Raw genomic sequence first — 23,966 nt, 5'->3', positions numbered from 1 at the left:
GGTATTGTTTTCCCAAAAGTAATGAATGCAGCTGTTGACTCTTTCCATTTATATAGAAAAATTTAAATTATGCTTACCTGATAATTTTCTTTTCTTCAGATGGAAAGAGTCCACAGCTCCCCACCTGATTTGTTATGTGGGGCGGCTGTATTTTTCTTCTTCTGGCACCCTTTCAACTGATATTTCTTCTACTGTTCCTTGTTCCTCGGCAGAATGACTGGGGGATGAGGGGAGTTGGAGGAGTATTTAAGCCTTTGGCTGGGGTGTATTAGCCTCCTCCTGGTGGCCAGGTTCTTATTTCCCAAAAGTAATGAATGCAGCTGTGGACTCTTTCCATCGGAAGAAAAGAAAATGATCAGGTAAGCATAATTTAAGTTTTTTACAAGAGAGGCTTTCTGGCTTGTAATCTAAATGACTTACATCAAATGATACAATGGTTAAAATATCTGTTGTAAACTAATATATTCTGAAGGAGGGATATCCTTGTAGGCAAGTCTGTTGTAACTTCAAGCACAGTAATTAAAGCCTGCTTTAGGTTCTAATATAATCTGTCCTTGAAAGGGAAGTGCAGCTGCAATAATAAAATGCTGAAGTGCATTAGAAGATTTTCTTACTGTATTATTGCATGCCTATACCTTGGGGTTAACTCTTGCAAAAGGGGTTAAAACATGTTTAAATTCAGCTCCGGACAAGCAATGCACTATTGAACTGAACACAGCATCTGAACCAATCAGGGACAAAGTGTGTGTGTGCATAGCTGCCAATCACCAGTAGTGTTTAGCTCAGGATCGTCAATTGATGGTCTGGAGCCGACTTTGAAGTCGATCATAATCATTTAGAAATACTTATCTAATGATTTTCAACAGAAAAACCCCATTAAAGTATATGAGATTTTTTTTGATGATAAGTCATTTTGATAGGTTATTCTAAATGATTTTGATCAATCTCTATGTGTTTAACCTATTTGCCTAAGTTAAACACTTAGGGGTAGATCACAATATTGTTTTTTTTTACCTCAAGAATTTAGATTGTGATATGAAAAACAGGACAGGCACATGACAAAGTATAGGGCCATTTTTCCACCAGAACAATAATAAAAATAGTGTTGCCAATAAATAACGAAAATTAGTCATTAGCAGTTAACATGCAGATAATTATTGAATGATAGATTGTAATTAACCCCATATATCTGTTTAAAGGGAAATAAACCCCAAAATGCATGATTTAAACAGAGCATACAATGTTAAACAACTTTCCAATACAAAAATTTGCTTCATTCTCATGGTATCCTTTGTTGAAGGAGCAACAATGGGAGCTGGCTGAACACATCAGGTGAACCAATCACAAGACGCATACATGTGCAGCCACCAATCAGCAGCTAGCTATTGGACCTACCTAGGTATTCTTTTAAACAAAGAATACCAAAAAAACTAAGCAAACTATACACTAGAACAGTGCTTTCCAAAGTGTGTGTCGGGACACACTAGTGTGTCGGCAGCAGTGTGTAGGTGTGTCTCAGCTTCAGCGTGATTGATACCTAGTGGGTCACAGATCATCTTAACCAATTTATAAGAATTCGGGACCTACTAGGAAAGACCAATCTATAAGAAATAGTCTTGAGAAAGGCCTAGTCTAGGCCGAAACGCGTTGGCATACTGGTGAGCTTGGTTTTAATTACCTATATTATATATCATATACAGTGTTGCACTATTTGTTTCTCTTTTGTTCCCTTTTAGGTATTTTATCGATGTATTTGTTTGTTATGGATCTTACCAAGGATTTTTAACATCTGAATTAAGGATTTGTTTTCACTAGATCTTTAGTGCTTTTTAATATTATCACTGATTTTCTATTTTTGTCTTTTGATATTTTTGTCTTTTGATTTTTGTCTTTTGATTTTTGACCTTTGTTTATCATTTGAATTCAAGTTTTCCACGTGGATTTTTTCACAAGTTATTTTTATTTTTATTTTTATACACCTCACGGATTTACAATTTTTTAATTTAGCAGCTGAACCACAATAATTTGACCCACTCAACGTTTACATTCTACTATTATTGACTACACGTTATATTTCTACACGTCACTTTGGAGGAAACACTACTGGATTCACTTACATATAACCGGTTGAACATTTGAACATTTTTTATGTACGCCAATTTTTGTGAACACTATTTTTTGTGAATGCTATTTTTCTTTTTTTGTGAATGCTATTTTTCTTTGTTGAAAGCTATTGTGTGCACTCAATCACTCACTTAGGTTGTTTATATTATTGAATGTACATGTCCTTCTAACTCCTCATCACTGGCTCACTAAGTCAGCGTCACATGCTATACTCCATTGGATATTTTTAGATATTTTTAGATTTGTTTATTATATATATATATATTTTTTTTGTTAAGTCAGACATGGATCCATGCGTCTGATTGCCATTTGTAAATTTTTATATGTATTAAAATGTACCTTTTACTAGCCTTTTAAGCTTTTTAGCGCTTACTCTCTCCCCATTTCATCTTAACCAATTGGCGCAGCTCAGTGGGAACTGAAACTATTCCCATTGGCGGCACATTGGCTCCTGACTGCACGTGTAGTTTCCTTAATCGCCTCATGACTGCATGTGTAGTCAGTGAGTGGCACAGCAGTGTGTTTGCAGCGTGGGCAGTAGTCAGTTGGACTCACAGAGCTCTGAGGGCGGCAGCTTGAACGCTGAGCTGAAGTCAGAAGTCAGTGGTTTGTTTTTTTTGCAGCTAGTTCCCAGTAGTGCATTGCTGCTCCTGCTCTTGATATATGGATAGGAAGGGGAAGCTTAAAAATGCTTGATGATGAGATGCGAGTGTCTTTATCTTATATTCCACCAAATATTCAGAAACTGTTCATCCCATCAACCTCATACATCCCATTAAAATAGTAAGTAGCTATTGGTGTTATTAAACTTGTAAATACAATTTGTTATTATATAATTTATGTATGTGTCCATATCTTTTAAAACAAGTTAGTTTAACCTCCTTTTTGCTAGTACAACTGAATTACTGTGTCGCAAAATGATGTAGGTCTAAAAAGTGTGTCACCAACATGAAAAGTTTGGAAAGCTCTGCACTAGAAGTACATTTGAAAGTTATTTTAAATTGCATGTTCTATCTAGATCATTAAAGTTAAAGAAAGAGCTTTACATTTTGTATTTCTTTAACATAAATATTTTTTTTTTTAAATGTGCTTAAATTTAGACTGAAGTTGACATTTGATATTTAATATTATTGATTTGTCTTTGTAGCCAACTGCCAAGCATCATCCTGCAGCCAACGCGGCGAGTGTATGGAGACGATCGGCAACTATACCTGTAACTGTCATCCTGGCTACTATGGTGCAGAGTGTGAACATGGTTTGTAACAGTTTTTCTATGTAATATATAATATTTAGAAATGATATGAATATTTAAAAGAACCTTTTTTTTCTACAGTTATCAATTTTACATGTTGGAGTGTAGTAAATGGTTTACAAATACCTACTCTTCTTTTATTTTGTCATTTGAAATAGCTGGTTTTGCCAATTGAAACCTCCACCCATTCCAAAAATATGAACATTGTAGTATTCTCTGTATGAAAAAAAAAGCTATGTAAACAACAGACAGCAACAGACATCAACCTCCCATGGGTGAGATAGATAGAGGTCATCCTATTTAAAAAGGATGTGTCCTGCAGCTGTTTGTCATACAACAAACACAACATCTATGATTACGGCCACCTGTGTTTAAACGTGTCAAGAAACAAAAAGTGGAGGGCGCTATAAAGCTAAATATTATCACCACATTTATTCATAGACAATGCAAAATACATATAAGTACATTTAAAAGTAAGGGACATCTCCCAAAATGCCTATAACATTTTATCTAATACCACCTTTAGATTTTAGGGAAAAAAATCAAGTCACAATTAAAATCCAAAGTTCACTATCGCCACGCAGGGCATGAAGGACTGCAATGATTGTATAGCCACCTGCTTCACTTAGACCAGAAGAGAAGGACCAGTCAACACATTAGATTTGCATAATCAACAAATGCAAGATAACAAGACAATGCAATAGCACTTAGTCTGAATTTCAAATGAGTAGTAGATTTTTTTATAACAAATTTCAAAGTTATGTATATTTCCACTCCCCCTGTACCATGTGATAGCAATTAGCCAATCACAAATGCATATACGCATAGTCTGTGAATTCTTGCACATGCTCAGTAGGAGCTGGTGACTCAAAAAGTGTAAATATAAAAGAATGTGCACATTTTTTTTAATGGAAGTAAATTGGAAAGTTGTTTAAAATTACATGCTGTATCTGAATAATGAAAATTTAATTTGACCTGAGTGTCCCTTTAAATGTACTTATATGTATTTTGCATTGCCTATGAATAAATGAATAAATAAATTTGTTTCTTGTATTTCTGGATTTTATTTATTTTATGGGTATTATCTCCTTTAGTAAAATTCATACAAATATATAACACTTGCTGGAATAAATAAATGTTATGTTAAATGTATTATGTTCTTTTGTTGTTTAGTTATAAAATGTGCTGAGATTGAGCAAATACCTGAAGACTCTTCTATGAACTGCACTCACCCTTTTGGTCACCCTGCCTACACATCTGCTTGCCATTTCCAGTGCAGAGAGGGATTTAAACTAAGAGGGTCTAGCAGCTTGCGCTGCGCAGAACATGGCAACTGGACTGGTGACTTCCCACAATGTGAAGGTAAGAATATAATTAGTGTCTCAGCCGGTTACTTGATCCCCTGAATACCGCTAGGGTTTGCAGTTAGTTTTTAAAGCTACAGTAAACAGGCATCCCGACGGTGGTCGTTCTTCATCCTGGCAGCGGTCCATCTTCTTATCTTCCTCCCGGTGGCAGCGGTCTTCATCCATCTTCAGATCTTTATCACGGAGGTCCTCTTCATGCTGTCACTAGCCGCATGCTGAATTTTGAATGTAAGGTACCCTTTTATATAGGGTTACCCTTGCATTCCTATTGATTGATTTTCATGTTCAAATTCAAATCAGCCAAAAGAAAAAGCTTTTATTCTATTGGCTGATTTAAATTTGAACATGAAAATCAGCCAATAGGAATGCAAGGGTACCCCTATATAAAAGGGTACCTCACATTCAAAATTCAGTGTGCAGCTGGGGACTGCATAAAAGGACCTCCGTGTTGAAGATGGAAGAAGACCGCCGCCTCCGTCAGGATGAAGATATGAAGATGGTCCACCACCAGGAGGAAGAAGGACCACCCCTGAGATGAAGATGGAGCACCGCCATCATCTTTGGTGAGTACCATGCTGGGGTTTAGTGTTAGATTTATTTTTTTTTAATAGTTTTTTTTCTTTTAGATTAGTTTATTTTTTTTTAATTTTTTTTTATCTGGGCAGCAAAAGAGCTAAATGCCCTTTTTTAAAGTAGGTTTATTTTTAGATTTTTTGTTTTAAGAAAAAGAGCTGGTTCACTTTTGGGCAATGCCGTACAAAAGGGTGGGGGGTTTTTTTTAGTTTTTTTTTTTTACTGTAATGTTATTTTTTTTAATATAAATGGTAGTTTGTTTTATTAAAAAGGTAAAGTAAGATTTCTTTCCTAAGATATGGTGAGTCCACAACGTCATCAATTTCTGTTGGGAATATCATTCCTGGCCAGCAAAAGGAGGCAAAGAGCACCCCAGTTAAACTGTTAAGTATCACTTCCCTTCCCACAAACCCTAATCATTCTCTTTGCCTTGGTGCATGGAGGAGGTGAAGTTTTGTTGTGTCTGAAGAAAAATGGATTTCTTTTACTTCAAGTAAGATTTTAACTAGTTTGAAAGCCGGAGTAGTTTTACTCTGATCATTCCTTTCAAGATTCGGTCTAGCCGTACTCCATGTTAGTCTCTTAAGTAGGGCAGTGGTGGCTTTAAAGCAGTTAGGAACTTGTGAGGTGGGCCTTGCTGTGTTTTCCTAACATAATTGCTGCCCAGGGTATAGAAAGCCAGAGTAGATTTACTCTGTTCTTTCTTTTTTCTACAGGTCTCTGTGAGGAGTGGTGTCCTCTCACGCTGTGTAGGCTGTCCTCCTGTCGGACGGCTAGATGCAGGTAAGTGCCTTTTGTCTTCTGGGGCTAGGAGGCTGGCACATTATGTTATACTGCAGTATATTTGGGACATTTTATTTTAATCCACTGAGCTGTATTATTTAAGGGCAGGGTGCAGGCACTGGTGTGAGAGAGAGATTTCGGGGTTAAATGAGACATTTAATCCTTTGTGGTTGTTATTATATTCTTGGAGGCACTATTTGGGCTTTTATTGGGGCTGTTTGCTCAAGTAAGCTAAAGTGCTGCTTTTGGATATGCATGATAGAAAACGCAAGAAAGAGAAATGTGTTTTATACATGCTGATTTGATATTCTGGTCGCATTGTTTGCTGTAAAGGATCGGTTTTGCAAGGCTGCAACTTGGTCTCCTTTGCATACTTTTTCCAAATGTTATCAATTTTGGAGGAAAAGTTCTTCAAGCGGTGGTGCCTTCTGTTTAGGTCTGCCTGTCTTGTCCCTCCCTTGTCATCAGTGTCCTCTAGCTTGGGTATTGGTTCCCAACAGTAATTGATTATGTCGTGGACTCACCATATCTTAGGAAAGAAAACAAAATGTATGCTTACCTTATAAATGTATTTATTTCCGGATATGGTGAGTCCTTGACCTCGCCCTTTATTTTTAGACAGTTGTTTTTTTACTAAACCTCAGGCACCTCTACACCTTTGTGTTACTCCTTTTTCTCCATTATCTTTGGTCGAATGACGGGGGTTTGTGGGAAGGGAAGTGATACTTAATAGTTTAACTGCGGTGCTCTTTGCCTCCTCCTGCTGGGCAGGAGTGATTTTCCTAACAGTAATTGATGACGTTGTGGACTCACCATATCCGTAAATAAATAAATTTATCAGGTAAGCATCATTTTTTGTTTGTACTTTCTCAGGTAAGTTTATATTTTTAAAGGTAGTTAGGTTTTTTGGTAAAGGTAGGTTTAGTCTATCTTGGGTTAACTTAGGGGGTGTTAGGGGTTTAGATGTTAGTATGCAAATTTGCATTGGGGGGCTTGCGGTTTAGGGGTTTATAGTGTAGTGGAGATTTTGCAATGTGGTGGGCTGGCGGTTTAGGGGTTAACAGTGTAGAAGCTTACTTTGCTGTGGGGGTTGTGGCAATTTAGGAGTTAATAGATTAAAGAGGTAGTTTGTGATGGGGGGTGGCAGTTTAGGGGTTCAAAATGTAGTTTAGTGCAACCGTTTCCTCCAGGCACCTCTTTACTTTTTCAGGTGGCATAAAAAGTTTGAGAGGTAAATGCAAATGCGTTAGCGCAATCGTATTTACTTTCAATTTATAATACAAGCTTATATTACCACTCATCGCTACCCATAGAAAATATGCGGAGCATAAATTACCGTGATTTTGCGCAAACTTATTCGCTGTAATTTTAACAGTGCACCACTTGAGCGTAAAAAACACTGCAATCTCATGATCGCTTTTACGCTCCTCACGCTAACAATAGCGCTCTACTCATAATCTAGGCCTAAATAAAACATTAAAAGAATGATGTGTCAGAGCAAATATTAGCCTGAGAATAATATATGCATGTATTTTAAAATTACATTATTTTTTTTTAATAATGAAAAAATAAGGGTAACATTCTAATGTCAATAATGCAGTGGGTGCCATATTTTAACTTTTGCTATGGGCAATAGAGACAGTTATAAATGGCTGCTTCTAAGCGTGCAACCAATGACTGAAATACAGTTGTGTCTGCACTTCCACTTTTAACATGAATTTAGGAAGCCCACAATATTCAGAATTAAATTACAGGAAAAGGGAACAAAATAAATAATGAAAGTATATTGCAAAGTTTTTTTACTACATACAATTAAATATTTTAGATTAATATCTCAAAGTGTTTAATGTCCCTTTAAATTAAGTCTTTGGCTCAACATGTTTTTTTTAATCTTTTAACTTTTTTAATACATTGTAAGTATTTAAAGCGTTTCTTTTATTTTTGGAATTAAAGTGCCTTAAAATCTTGGATGTATCCTTTAGACCGGGAGGAAATAAGCAGCTTGCACCACAGGAAGCCCAATTACTTATTTAGGAAGCATATGGGCCTGGACTGTGAATACAACTCTTCAAGCAGCAACGTCCTAACTTTAAAAATATTCTATAATGTGCACTATTTGCATAATCTGATGATATCACAAAGCGTTAAAACATTTATTGCAACATAGAAAGCAGTTTGGAATTGAAAAATTAGCTTGAAAGCAAAATAAAAAATATTGTTAAAGTACTATATTTTACAGCATATATTCTTTAAAAAAATAGTAATAAAAAAGTATACACATTGCTCAATATTACATTTTCATTTGATGCTTGAAAGGGGCTACCGAACCTTCTGAATGCAGAAGTAGAAGACCGTTTGTGGCGTTCAGATCTTTTTATTTATTCTTGCGAAAGTGCAACACACTAAGATCTGTACAAAACCAGATCTTAGGGGGCCTATTTATCAAGCCGTCAACTGCAAATACGCTGGAATTCCGCAGTGTAATTGTGGAGAGCTTGATTCGCCTTATTTATCAAAGCCTACAGACCGGCAAAAGTTGAAATTTGTGACGTAACATACGATCCACCGGTTTCAGTCCGACACAGATCGATGCTTACGTCACTACAGATGTTCTGAATGCAAATTTGGCACTATCTGACTACTTTTGCAAGTTAACAAATACCTAGCAGGTACGCTTGCCACTATTCCAGGCCAGCGTACCTGGTTTTCAATATGCCACCCTGGAGGCGGCGGATGCCATAGGAATCAATGGGAGTCTGAAAGCAGCGAAAGCTCATGCTCGCTGCTGCCCAATATCCCATTGATTCCTAACATGTACCCCGAGTCTAAACACCCCTAATCTGCCGCCCCGACATCGCCGCCACCTACATAATACTTATTAACCCCTAATCTGCCGCCCCAACACCGCCACACCTACATAATACTTATTAACCCCTAATCTACCGCCCCGACACCGCCGACACCTACATAAAGTTATTAACCGCTCCCGGACCCCACCGCGACTAAATAAATGTATTAACCCCTAAACCCCTGGCCTCCCACATCACTAGCACTTACTAAACCTATTAACCCCTAAACTGCCAGCCCCCCACATCGCCATAAAATAAATAAAGCTATTAACCTCTAAACCTAACAAACCGCTAACTTTATATTAAATATTAACTCATCCCTATCTTATAATAAATTTAAAATTATCTTTAAATTTAAATTAAACTATATTAAACTATTAATTAATCTACCCTAACTTTTATACTAAAATTACATTAACTATATTAAATTAATAAATAATCTATCCTAACTTTTATACTAAATTACATTAAACTACAATTTAAATTAACTATATTATATATTTAAACACCTATGCCTACTCAAATAATTAAAATCTACACTAAAAATTACTAAGTTACAAAAAATAACAAACACTAAGGCCTAGATTTGGAGTTCGGCGGTAGCCGTCAAAACCAGCATTAGAGGCTCCTAACGCTGGTTATGGCCGCCCGCTGGTATTTGGAGTCAGTGATTAAAGGGTCTAACGCTCACTTTTCATCCGCGACTTTTCCATACCGCAGATCCCCCTACGCCATTTGCGTAGCCTATATTTTCAATGGGATCTTTCTAACGCCGGTATTTAGAGTCGTTTCTGAAGTGAGCGTTAGAGCTCTAACGACAAAACTCCAGCCGCCTGAAAATAGCAGGAGTTAAGAGCTTTCTGGCTAACGCCGGTTCATAAAGCTCTTAACTACTGTACCCTAAAGTACACTAACACCCATAAACTACCTATGTACCCCTAAACCGAGCTCCCCCCACATCGCCGCCACTCGATTAAAATTTTTAACCCCTAATCTGCCGACCGCCACCTACGTTATACTTATGTACCCCTAATCTGCTGCCCCTAACCCCGCCGACCCCTATATTACATTTATTAACCCCTAATCTGCCCCCCACAACATCGCCGCCAGCTACTTAAAATAATTAACCCCTAATCTTCCGACCGCAAAGCACCGCCACCTACGTTATCCCTATGTACCCCTAATCTGCTGCCCCTAACACCGCCGACCCCTATGTTATATTTATTAACCCCTAATCTGCCCCCCTCAACGTCGCCGACACCTACCTACACTTATTAACTCCTAATCTGCCGAGCGGACCTGAGCGCTACTATAATAAAGTTATTAGCCCCTAATCCGCCTCACTAACCCTATAATAAATAGTATTAACCCCTAATCTGCCCTCCCTAACATCGCTGACACCTACCTTCAATTATTAACCCCTAATCTTCCGATCGGAGCTCACCGCTATTCTAATAAATGTATTAACCCCTAAAGCTAAGTCTAACCCTAACACTAACACCCCCTAACTTAAATATAATTTACATCTAACGAAATAAATTAACTCTTATTAAATAAATTAATCCTATTTAAAGCTAAATACTTACCTGTAAAATAAATCCTAATATAGCTACAATATAAATTATAATTATATTATAGCTATTTTAGGATTAATATTTATTTTACAGGCAACTTGGTATTTATTTTAACTAGGTACAATAGCTATTAAATAGTTAAGAACTATTTAATAGTTACCTAGTTAAAATAATTACAAATTTACCTGTAAAATAAATCCTAACCTAAGATATAATTAAACCTAACACTACCCTATCAATAAAATAATTAAATAAACTACCTACAATTACCTACAATTAACCTAACACTACACTATCAATAAATTCAATAAACACAATTGCTACAAATAAATACAATTAAATAAACTAGCTAAAGTACAAAAAATAAAAAAGAACTAAGTTACAGAAAATAAAAAAATATTTACAAACATAAGAAAAATATTACAACAATTTTAAACTAATTACACCTACTCTAAGCCCCCTAATAAAACAACAAAGCCCCCCAAAATAAAAAATTCCCTACCCTATTCTAAATTAAAAAAGTTACAAGCTCTTTTACCTTACCAGCCCTGAACAGGGCCCTTTGCGGGGCATGCCCCAAGAAGTTCAGCTCTTTTGCCTGTAAAAAAAAACATACAATACCCCCCCCCCAACATTACAACCCACCACCCACATACCCCTAATCTAACCCAAACCCCCCTTAAATAAACCTAACACTAAGCCCCTGAAGATCTTCCTACCTTGTCTTCACCTCACCGGGTATCACCGATCGGTCCTGGCTCCGATATCTTCATCCAACCCAAGCGGGGGCTAGACATCCACTGAAGAAGTCCAGAAGAGGGTCCAAAGTCTTCCTCCTATCCGGCAAGAAGAGGACATCCGGACCGGCAAACATCTTCTCCAAGCGGCATCTTCGATCTTCTTCCATCCGGAGCGAAGCGGCAGGATCCTGAAGACCTCCAGCGCGGAACATCCATCCGGCCCGACGACTGATCGACGAATGACTGTTCCTTTAAGGGACGTCATCCAAGATGGCGTCCCTCGAATTCCGATTGGCTGATAGGATTCTATCAGCCAATCGGAATTAAGGTATGAATTTTCTGATTGGCTGATGGAATCAGCCAATCAGAATCTAGTTCAATCCGATTGGCTGATCCAATCAGCCAATCAGATTGAGCTCGCATTCTATTGGCTGATCGGAACAGCCAATAGAATGCGAGCTCAATCTGATTGGCTGATTGGATCAGCCAATCGGATTGAACTTGATTCTGATTGGCTGATTCCATCAGCCAATCAGAAAATTCATACCTTAATTCCGATTGGCTGATAGAATCCTATCAGCCAATCGGAATTCGAGGGATGCCATCTTGGATGACGTCCCTTAAAGGAACCGTCATTCGTCGTTCAGTCGTCGGTCCGGATGGATGTTCCGCGCTGGGGGTCTTCAGGATCCTGCCGCTTCGCTCTGGATGGAAGACCATAGAAGATGCCGCCTGGATGATGACTTCAATCGGATGGAAGATCCTCTTCTGCCCCGCTTGGATGAAGACTTTGACCGGATCATGGACCTCTTCAGCCCCCCGCTTGGGCTTGGATCAGGACATCGGAGGAGCTCTTCAGGACGGATCGGTGAACCTGGATGGTGAAGACAAGGTAGGAAGATCTTCAGGGGCTTAGTGTTAGGTTTATTTAAGGGGGGTTTGGGTTAGATTAGGGGTATGTGGGTGGTGGGTTGTAATGTTGGGGGGGGGTATTGTATGTTTTTTTTTACAGGCAAAAGAGCTGAAATTCTTGGGGCATGCCCCGCAAAGGGCCCTGTTCAGGGCTGGTAAGGTAAAAGAGCTTGTAACTTTTTTAATTTAGAATAGGGTAGGGAATTTTTTATTTTGGGGGGCTTTGTTATTTTATTAGGGGGCTTAGAGTAGGTGTAATTAGTTTAAAATTGTTGTAATATTTTTCTTATGTTTGTAAATATTTATTTATTTTTTGTAACTTAGTTCTTTTTTATTTTTTGTACTTTAGATAGTTTATTTAATTGTATTTATTTGTAGCAATTGTGTTTAATTAATTTATTGATAGTGTAGTGTTAGGTTAATTGTAGGTAATTGTAGGTAATTTATTTAATTATTTTATTGATAGGGTAGTGTTAGGTTTAATTATAACTTAGGTTAGGATTTATTTTACAGGTAAATTTGTTATTATTTTAACTATTTTAGCTATTAAATAGTTCTTAACTATTTAATAGCTATTGTACCTGGTTAAAATAAATACAAAGTTACCTGTAAAATAAATATTAATCCTAAAATAGCTATAATATAATTATAATTTATATTGTAGCTATATTAGGATTTATTTTACAGGTAAGTATTTATCTTTAAATAGGAATAATTAATTTAATAAGAGTTAATTTATTTCGTTAGATGTAAATTATATTTAAGTTAGGGGGGTGTTAGTGTTAGGGTTAGACTTAGCTTTAGGGGTTAATACATTTATTAGAATAGCGGTGAGCTCCGGTCGGAAGATTAGGGGTTAATAATTGAAGGTAGGTGTCGGCGATGTTAGGGAGGGCAGATTAGGGGTTAATACTATTTATGATAGGGTTAGTGAGGCGGATTAGGGGTTAATAACTTTATTATAGTAGCGCTCAGGTCCGCTCGGCAGATTAGGGGTTAATAAGTGTAGGTAGGTGTCGGCGACGTTGTGGGGGGCAGATTAGGGGTTAATAAATATAACATAGGGGTCGGCGATGTTAGGGCAGCAGATTAGGGGTACATAGGGATAACGTAGGTTGCGGCGGTTTACGGAGCGGCAGATTAGGGGTTAAAAGTGTAATGCAGGGGTCAGCGATAGCGGGGGCGGCAGAATAGGGGTTAATAAGTGTAAGGTTAGGGGTGTTTAGACTCGGGGTACATGTTAGGGTGTTAGGTGCAGACGTAGGAAGTGTTTTCCCATAGGAAACAATGGGGCTGCGTTAGAAGCTGAACGCTGCTTTTTTGCAGGTGTTAGGTTTTTTTTCAGCTCAAACAGCCCCATTGTTTCCTATGGGAGAATCGTGCACGAGCACGTTTTTGAGGCCGGCCGCGTCCGTAAGCAACTCTGGTATCGAGAGTTGCATTTGCGGAAAAAATGCTCTACGCTCCTTTTTTGGAGCCTAACGCAGCATTTGTTTGAACTCTCGATACCAGAGTTAAATTTATGGTGCGGCCAGAAAAAAACCCGCGGAGCGTTAACAGCCCTTCTACCGCCAAACTCCAAATCTAGGCCTAAGTTACCCAAAAAATTAAACACCAAGTTGCAAACAATTAAAAATAAATTATCAAAGATTTAAACTTATTACACCTAATCTAAGGGTCCTATGAAAATAAAAAAGCCCCCCCCAAAATAAAAAAAAATCCTAGCCTACAATAAACTACAAATAGCCCTTAAAAGGGCCTTTTGCGGGGCATTGCCTCAAAGAAATCAGCTCTTTTACCTGTAAAAAAAAAAAAAAACCCCAACAGTAAAACCCACCACCCACACAACCAACCCCCCAAATAAAAACCTAATCTAAAAAAAACTAAGCTCCCCATTTCCCTGAAAAGGGCATTTGGATGGGCATTGCCCTTAAAAGGGCATTTAGCTCTATTGCTGCCCAAAGCCCTAACCTACAAATAAAACCCACCCAATACACCCTTAAAAAATCCTAACACTAACCCCAGAAGATTCACTTACAGTTTTGAAGATCCGACATCCATCCTCCAAGAAGCCGGCAGAAGTCTTCATCCAAGCAGCCAAAGTCTTCCTCCAAGCCCGCAGAAGTCTTCACCCAGACAGCATCTTCTATCTTCATCCATCCGGCGCGGAGCGGCTCTACCTTCAAGACATCCGAGGCAGAGCATCCACTTCAATCGACGGCTTCTTGATGAACGAAGGTTCTTTTAAATGACGTCATCCAAGATGGCGTCCCTTAGATTCCGACTGGCTGATAGAATTCTATCATCCAATTTTTTAGATTAGGTTTTTATTTGGGGGTTTGGTTGTGTGGGTGGTGGGTTTTACTGTTGGGAGGTTGTTTGTATTTTTTTTTACAGGTAAAAGAGCTGATTTCTTTGGGGCAATGCCCCGCAAAAGGCCCTTTTAAGGGCTATTTGTAGTTTATTGTAGGCTAGGGTTTTTTTTTATTTTGGGGGGGGCTTTTTTATTTTCATAGGGCCTTTAGATTAGGTGTAATTAGTTTAAATCTTTGATAATTTCTTTTTTATTTTTTGTAACTTTGTTGTAATTTTTTAGTGTAGGATTTAATTATTTGAGTAGGGTTATGTGTTTAAATATATAATATAGTTAATTTAAATTGTAGTTTAATGTAATTTAGTATAAAAGTTAGGGTAGATTAATTATTAATTTAATATAGTTTAATGTAATTTTAGTATAATAGTTAGGGTAGATTAAGTATTAATTTAATATAGTTTAATGTAATTTTAAAGGTAAGTTTAAATTTATTATAAGATAGGGATGAGTTAATATTTAATATAATGTTAGCGGTTTGTTAGGTTTAGGGGTTAATAGGTTAATTTAGTTTATAGCGATGTGGGGGGCTGGCGGTTTAGGGTTAATAACTTTATTTAGTTGCGGTGGGCTCCGGGAGCGGCAGATTAGGGGTTAATAACATAATGTAGGTGGCGGTGGGCTCCGGGAGCGGTGGAATAGGGGTTAATAACTTTATTGGAGTGGCGGTGGGCTCTGGGAGTGGCGGGATAAAGGTTAATAACATTATGTAGGTGGCGGCGGGGTCCGGGAGCGGCGGAATAGGGGTTAATAACTTTATTAGAGTTGCGGTGGGGTAGGGGTTAAACATTTTAGTATAGTGGCGGTGCTTAGTGACAGTATACAAATAAAGCTGTGAAAAAGCCGAATAGCAGCGAGATCGATGACTGTTAGTTAACAAAAGTCCGCTGCTCATCGCCCCGTACTTGGTGCACGGCTTTTTGACAGCTTTTTTGTTAAATATGGAGAGCGTATTCAGGTCCGTGGCAGCGATGTTAGGCAATGTCAGGCGAACGTATTGGTGCCGGCGAATGCAGCACAGTTGACGTCTTGATAAATGGGCCCCTAGGGGTCCATTTATCATTGTGCGGATGGACATTATCCGCTATAGTGATCCATGTCCGCCGCACATTGATAGATGCCGACAGACCGCTGCTTCATAACTTGTGTTTCTGGCGAGCCTGAAGGCTCGCCAGAAACACGAGACATCAAGCTCCGTTCCGAGCTTGATAAATAGACCCCTTAGTGTGTTGTTCTTTCACAAGAATAAATGCGGCTCCGAAATGAGCCAAAGGGCACAAACGGCTGCCTACTTTCGTATTTGGACGCTACTAAAACATCTAAATGCACACCCCTAATGCTTGAATATTAAGATTAGTATAGAATAAACACTGCATTTATATTCAATAGACCCAAACTTAAGATTCTGATATGTGGTGATAACACAACAGAACACAATTACATTTCTAACTCCCTTTTTTTAGTATGAAAATGGGTATTTGTAGTGAGATCTAGAGAAGAGACTCAAAATAGTATGTCACACTGTGTAATAGTGTAATTTGGCAGCTCTGCAAGCAGTGAAACTAATGGATAAAATAATAAAACATTTGCAACTAGAAGATTTTTTTACATTCACACTATACACATAGTAGGGTATGACTTTTATGCTTACTTTATTACATATGATCTACTGATCTTTTATGTGATTATCATATTGGACTGTTTAGCTAACCAATGTGTACTTCTATTCTGTATGAGGTTAAAACCTATGTTGTTTCCCATAGGGAATAGCAGTTAAATGGATTTTCAGTAACAAATTATGAATGACCCTCTCATATTGGACAAAATGAAACAATATATGTATATATTTTGTCATGGCAAATAATTGGTCCAAAATTATTTGTTTCTCGGTGCACATGTTTAATGCAAAGTGCTCAATGAATTTATGGAGTGCCAAGTCCTTTTTAGAAATTCATTTAAGAAAAAACAGACACTACTTTTATACATCTAAACAGATTTTACTTTCAAAAATTAAAAAAACATTAGTACACAAATAGTATATAAGAAGAATTCCATTTTGGGGAGGGCAGTATCTTCTAGTTAGCTATACGTCCCCCAGCAGAATATAATAAGGAAAATGCTGCTGGCTTAAATTGTGGGCAATCCAGGAACCTTACAAGACTGACATCAAAAGGTTTAAAGAGGCAGTACATACTTAAATGTAAATACTAACTGATAAGATCTAAAATAATTTGCATTTGCTGTCCCTTTAGTTGAGTGCCGTAATCAGAAAATATTCAAAAGGACATAAAACCTAGTTTTGTTTCTTTCATGATTCAGACAGAACATACAATTTTAAAAAGTTTTTCAATTTACTTCTATTGTCAATATTTTTCATTTTCTTGGTATCCTTTGTTGAAGGTGCAAAAATGCACTACTGGTAGTAAGCTGAGCACATCAGGTGAGCCAATGCCAAGAGGCCTATATGTGCAGCAACCAATAAGCAGCTAGCTCCCAGTAGTGTATTGCTGCTGCTGAGCCTACCTGGGTATTCTTTTCAACAAAGGATACCAAGTGAACAAAGCAAAATAGATAATAGAAGTCAATTGGAAAATTGTTTAAAATCGCATGCTCTATCTGACTCATGAAACATTAATTTTGTCTTTGCTGTCCCTTTAATGCCACATAATTTAAAGTGTTTGGACATTGATGCTCTTCTCTCAAGGTTCTTAAAGTTCCTCAAATATTCTTATGTGCCTAACCTCAAAAATCTTTTGTTTCTGCCTGTATAATGCAAGATGTATAATAAAAGATGAATAGATAGATCACATACTGATGTATAAAGACCGCTGCTTCATAACTTGTCCGCCTGCTCTGAGGCCACGGACAGAAATCAACCCGATTGCAAACGATTGGGTTGATTGACACCCCCTGGGAATCTGCAGGGGTGGCATTGCACCAGCAGTTCACAAGAACTGCTGGTGCAATTATAAATGCTGACAGCGTATGCGCATATGTGCATCGAACATGATACGCTACTTTGTATCATGTCCGCTCACATACTGATAAATATGCCCCATAGTAATAGTACTTTTAGTTTAAACTTCAAATGAGTAGTAGATTTTTTTTTCTGACAAATTACAAAGTTATGCTTATTTCCACTCCTCCTGTACCATGTGACAGCCATCAGCCAATCACAAATGCATATACGTATAGTCTGTGAATTCTTGCACATGCTCAGTAGAAGCTGGTGACTCAAAGAGTGTAAATATAAAAAGACTGAGCTCATTTTGTTAATAGAAGTAAATTGGAAAGTTATTTTAAATTACTGCTCTATCTGAATCATTAAACATTAATTTTGAATTGAGTGTCCCTTTAAAAGGACACAAAACCTATTTTTTTCCTTTTATGATTCAGATAGAACATACAATTGTAAAAAGCTTCACATTTTTTTTTATTATCCAATTTGCTTCATTCTCTTGGTATCCTTTGTTGAATGAGCAGTAATGCACTACTGTGAGCTATCTGAAAGCCAATCACAAGAGACATATGTGCAGTCACCAATTAGCAGCTTCTGAGTCTACCTAGGTATTCTTTTCAATAAAGGATATAAAAAGAAAGAAACAACTTAGATAATAGAAATAAATTGGAAAGTTATTTAAAATGGCATGCTCTATCTGAAAAATTAAAAAAAAAATGGGTTTCATGTCCCTTTAACAGGAAATAAATTAATGAAAGGAAGCAGACAATACACAATGGGCAGATTACAAGTGCTAGCACTCCTCTTTGTAATATCAGTGCACAAAAATGTGCGCTGGTATTACAAGTAAATCGCAATGTGAACACAAGTTTGCGTTCTCATTGCAAGGAATCGTGATAACCAGAGCGCGATTCCATATGTTCCTATGGGAGCCTCGTTCTGATGCCGTTAAAACCTCGCGCAGCGAAGGGAGTAAGTAGCGCAGCGATGAGCAGCATTTTTAAATATATATGGTATATACATATATTAAAACACACACAGTATATACAGTATCCCACAAAAGTAAGTACACCCCTCACATTTTTGTAAATATTTTATTATATCTTTTCATGTGGCAATATTATAGAAATTACACTTTGCTAAAATGTAAAGTAGTGAGTGTACAGCCTGTATAACAGTATAAATTTGCTGTCCCCTCAAAATAACTCAACAAAGAGCCATTAATGTCTAAACTGTTGGTAACAAAAGTGAGTACACCCCTAAGTGGAAATGTCCAAATTGGGCCCAAAGTGTCAATATTTTGTGTGGCCACCATTATTTTCCAGCACTGCCTTAACCCTCTTGGGCATGGAGTTCACCAGAGCTTCACAGGTTGCCACTGAAGTCCTCTTCCACACCACCATGACAACATCACGGAGCTGGTGGATGTTAGAGACCTTGCGCTCCCCCAACTTCCGTTTCAGGATGCCCCACAGATGGTCAATAGGGTTTAGGTCTGGAGACATGCTTAGCCAGTCCATCATCTTTACCCTCAGCTTCTTTAGCAAGGCAGTGGTCCTCTTGGAGGTGTGTTTAGGGTCGTTATCATGTCCGTGCGGCCCAGTCTCCAAAGGAAGGGGATCATGCTCTGGTTCAGTATGTCACAGTACATGTAGGAATTCATGGTTCCCTCAATGAACTGTAGCTTCCTAGTGCCTGCAGCACTCATGCAGGCCCAGACCATGACACTCCCACCACCATGCTTGACTGTAGGAAAGACACACCTGTCTTTGTACTTCTCACCTGTTTGCCGCCACACACGCTTGACACCATCTGAACCAAATAAGTTTATCTTGGTCTCATCGGACCACAGGACATGGTTCCAGAAATCCATGTCCTTAGTCTGCTTGTCTTTAGCAAACTGTTTGCGGGCTTTCTTATGCATCTTCTTTAGAAGAGGCTTCCTTCTGGGATGACAGCCATGCAGACCACTTTGATGCAGTGTGCGGCGTATGGTCTGAACACTGACAGGCTGACCCCCCACCCCCTCAACCTCAGCAGCAATGCTGGCAGCACTCATACGTCTATAACCCAAAGACAACCTCTGGATATGGCGCTGAGCACGTGCACTCAACTTCTTTGGTCAACCATGGCGAGGCCTGTTCTGAGTGGAACAAGTCCTGTGAAACCGCTGTATGGTCTTGCCCACCATGATGCAGCTTAGTTTCAGGGTCTTGGCAATCTTCTTATAGCCTAGGCCATCTTAATGTAGAGCAACAATTCTTTTTTTCAGATCCTCAGAGAGTTCTTTGCCATGAGGTGCTATGTTGAACTTCCAGTGACCAGTATGAGAGAGTGTGAGAGCGATAATACCAAATTTAACACACCTGCTCCCCATTCACACCTGAGACCTGTAACATTAACGAGTCACATGACACCAGGGAGGGAAAATAGATCATTAGGCCCAATTTGGACATTTCCACTTAGGGGTGTACTCACTTTTGTTGCCAACGGTTTAGACATTAATGGTTGTGTATTGAGTTATTTTGAGGGGACAGCAAATTTACACTGTTATATAGGCTGTACACTCACTACTTTACATTGTAGCAAAGTGTAATTGCTTCAGTGTTGTTACATGAAAAGATATAATAAAATATTTACAAAAATGTGAGGGGTGTACTCACTTTTGTGAGATACTGTATATATATATATATATATATATATATATATATATATATATATATCAAAATAACAAGAGTATTGCATTGAGCAATGATACTTTTTTTTATTGGACTAACTATACATTTATAAGTAGACAAGCTTTCGGAAGAGTGTCTTCCTTTTTCAAGTCTGAAGCAATACTGACCAATTATTGCTTCAGACTTGAAAAAGGGAGACACCCTTCCAAAAGCTTGTCTACTTATAAATGTATAGTTAGTCCAATAAAAAGTATCATTGCTCAATACAATACTCTTGTTATTTTGATATCTAAATATCTGACTAACAAGGCAACTCCAATCAACGTATATGTATATATATATAAATCCAAGTCCAGAAAAGGCACTCGTTGGTCTTGTTATAATAATATATAGCATTTATTTTGCAATCATTAAAAAAGACATGACTTTTTTAATGATTGCAAAATAAATGCTATATTATATTATAACAAGACCAACAAGTGCCTTTTCTGGACTTGGATTTGTATTTGAAATTAAAGTGCACCTTGGCAATTGGGAGAAATGTATGATTGTGCTTTCCCTTTCTGGATCATATATATATAAATATATATATATATATATATATATATATATATATATATATACCGTATACAGTATATATATATATATACACACACTGTATATATGTGTATATATATATATATATATATACACACACTGTATACATGTGTATATATATATATATATATATATAAATATATATATATATTATATATATATATACTGTATATATATATATATATATATATATATATATATATATATATATATATACATATAAGCATATACATACGTTTTTACTGGGAACACACAGTTCCTATTGCCTAGTGCAGTTGTTTTTAATTTTTAAAAAAGCTACATTTTTTTTAAATTAAAAACTGCCCACTATTTAGAAAATTAACTAGAGATCTATGGTTAATTTTCGGAGTGCTAATTGCTACCGCGACCTCGCAATAGCAATAACCAGTCACTTTTAATGGCTTGTTAATTATTGCGCTCTCACTTGTAATCTAGCCCATTGAGTCTACACAAGGAGGAGAATAAAGAAAGGCACATAACTGTAAATCAGTGTATTAGACAGGGAAACATATAGAAGTGAAAGTATGTCTGGAAAAAAGGAAATAAAGAAAGTTAAATGCATATCAAGAATGAGCAAATTCAGAGAGCACTGACCACAACAGAGTTCAGAGCAATTGTACTTATGGGAAGTGAAACTCCAAACAAGTAGAGAGAAATGAACATTGTCATATAAACCAACAGAAATAACAGAACATGCCCACGGACAGAAACACATTTACTTGTAGTTAATTCTGAATTTCATTTAAAGGGACAGTCAACACCAGAATTTTTGTTGTTTAAAAAGAAAGATAATCCCTTTATTACCCATTCACCAGTTATGCATAACAAACACAGTTATATTAATACACTTTTTACCTCTGTGATTACCTTGTATCTATGTCACTGCAAACTGCCCCCTTATTTCAGTTCTTTTGACAGACTTGCATTTTAGCCAATCAGTGCTCACTCCTAGGTAACTTCACGTGCATGAGCTCAATGTTATCTATATGAAACACATGAACTAATGCCCTCTAGTGGTCAAAATGCATTCAGATTAGAGGCAGTCTTCAAGGTCTAAGATATTAGCATATGAACCTCCTAAGTTTAGCTTTTAACTAAGAATACCAAGAGAACAAAGCAAAATTGGTGATAAAAGTAAATTGGAAACTTGTTTAAAATGACATTCCCTTTTTGACTTGACTGTCCCTTTAATATGGAACATCTGAAGGGGGGGGGGGGGGATATTCACCATTTCAGAAAATGATCGGTCCTGCTTTAGAGTTTAGATAGGGAATGATATATTTTATAAATGGCCATTAAATTGTTTATAAGATCTAACAATAAGCGTGTGCGTGCATGTGTGTGTATGTTTGTGCACATGTGTTCATGCGTGTGTGTGTGCGCACATGTGTGTACGTGGGAGTATATGTGTGTGAATGTATGTTTGTGTGTTTGTACATGTGTGTGTCAGCATGTATATGTGTGTATACGCGCGTATGTGTGCTTGTGCATGCATGTGTCTAAGTGTGCATGTGTGAGTCTTCGTGTGCATGTATGTGTATATGTTCGTGTTTGTGTGGGGTGTGTGTATGTATATGCTGTGTGTATGAGGTGTGTGTGTATGTGGTGTGTGTATGTATGTATGTATGTTGTGTGTGGTGTGTGTATGTATATGCTGTGTGTATGTGTGTGTATGAGGTGTGTGTGTATGTTGTGTGTGGTGCGTATGTTGTGTGTGTAGGCTTGCTGGGTAGTACTGAGGTCTGCTTCTGGATAGTCTGTGGTCTTGCTGGCATAGGGTAGGGTTTTAGTTACATGTTATGTTATGAGCATTGTTTGGGAGGGCCCAGGCATTTTATACACAGCCCTGTAAAGATGGGCAGCAGGACTAAACGGAGGCATTATGTAGCTAATAAACAGAAATTCTACATTAATTGTGCATGCAAAAATTATTAAGATTAGTGGGTTCTTTAGCTTTTGTTGCTGCCCTAGGCATTGGGAAATCTGCCTTCCTGAAACCGCCAACCCCAAAAGTTTTTGCTAGTATTTACTTCATATATTTCTCGCAACTGGATGTCGGGTATAAATGAAGGGGTCATGCATCCCCTTTAGACAAAAAGAGAGTATTGATTGGTTATAAAATGAACAAATATAAAATGTAAAGAATATGGGACTAACGTAGAGCACTGGCCTTGTTGGTCTAAGCCAAAATACCTGGTGATTAGAAATATTTTATTTATATGTAACATATTTTTGTTTTGTAATATTTATCATATTATGAAATTAATTAAATGGTAAATGTGTAACACTGCACACTGGTATTGTATCACTGATGTAGAGCTGCCCCCTCAGCCATGTCTACCTGGATAGTTATTAGTTACACATTCTCCAGGGTATAAAGGGAGGCACATGCATTGTGTCACTGGGCAGCACTATTTATGCTACTCCCTGCTCACCCTGCAACATGTGTAACTCCTTACTGTTCAGGAAGACGTGGCCAAGGTGGGGACACTATCTTTAATTTCACTTATGTTGCTAACATGTATTTTCTGTTGTTTCAGCTCTTCCATGCCAAAATCTGGCACCTCCTGGACATGCAACGATGAATTGTTCTCATCCTTTAAAGCCATCAAGTTTTATGTCCGTGTGTAATTTTAGTTGTTTACCTGGCTTCATGCTAAATGGCTCCAAAGTAATTGAGTGTGATTCTTCTGGGCAGTGGACAGCTCCTGAGCCAATCTGCCAAGGTATGTTCATTCCTTGAGATATTAGTCTGAATACAACATAATAATTTAAAAGTGTATGGTATATACTGTATATATATATATATATATATAGAGAGAGAGAGAGAGAGAGAGAGACAGAGAGAGAAAAAAAAAACAAACAAAAAAATAAGCCAGAAGGCTTGTCTTTCCCACAGAAACCTCTGAATTACATTGTTTCCAATGCAGCAAAGGATTTTTTACTTCAAGTCTGCTTTTCAGCAGATTCCCTTTATGCCAAAGCATCGCTGTTCACACATATAAGCTTAGCTAGGGTTAGTGCAGTGATTCATAAGATATATATATACACAGACATCCCAACTCTCATGGAAGTTCAGGGAGTCTCCCGCATTGAAATAGCGTTTTCCTGATGCCTGCAAATGAAATACAATATCCCAGAAACTCGGCTGTCCCGGGTTAGGAAT

General features: G+C 37.6%; 1 protein-coding gene across 1 annotated transcript in view; it reads left to right on the top strand.

Annotated features, from left to right (window-relative positions):
• The window catches only part of LOC128640712 (P-selectin), a 149,526-nt gene that overhangs the window by 99,297 nt on the left and 26,263 nt on the right, over nt 1-23,966 (top strand). Inside the window, exons 4-6 of the mRNA XM_053693139.1 lie at nt 3,272-3,379; nt 4,550-4,738; nt 23,341-23,526. Coding sequence (XP_053549114.1) covers nt 3,272-3,379; nt 4,550-4,738; nt 23,341-23,526 — 483 coding nt within the window. The remainder of the gene's footprint in view (nt 1-3,271; nt 3,380-4,549; nt 4,739-23,340; nt 23,527-23,966) is intronic.

Source organism: Bombina bombina, chromosome 10 (assembly GCF_027579735.1).
Source record: "Bombina bombina isolate aBomBom1 chromosome 10, aBomBom1.pri, whole genome shotgun sequence".
NCBI lineage: Eukaryota > Metazoa > Chordata > Amphibia > Anura > Bombinatoridae > Bombina > Bombina bombina.
The sequence above is the reverse complement of the archived record's forward strand: the minus strand, read 5'-3'. Positions and strand labels throughout refer to the sequence as shown.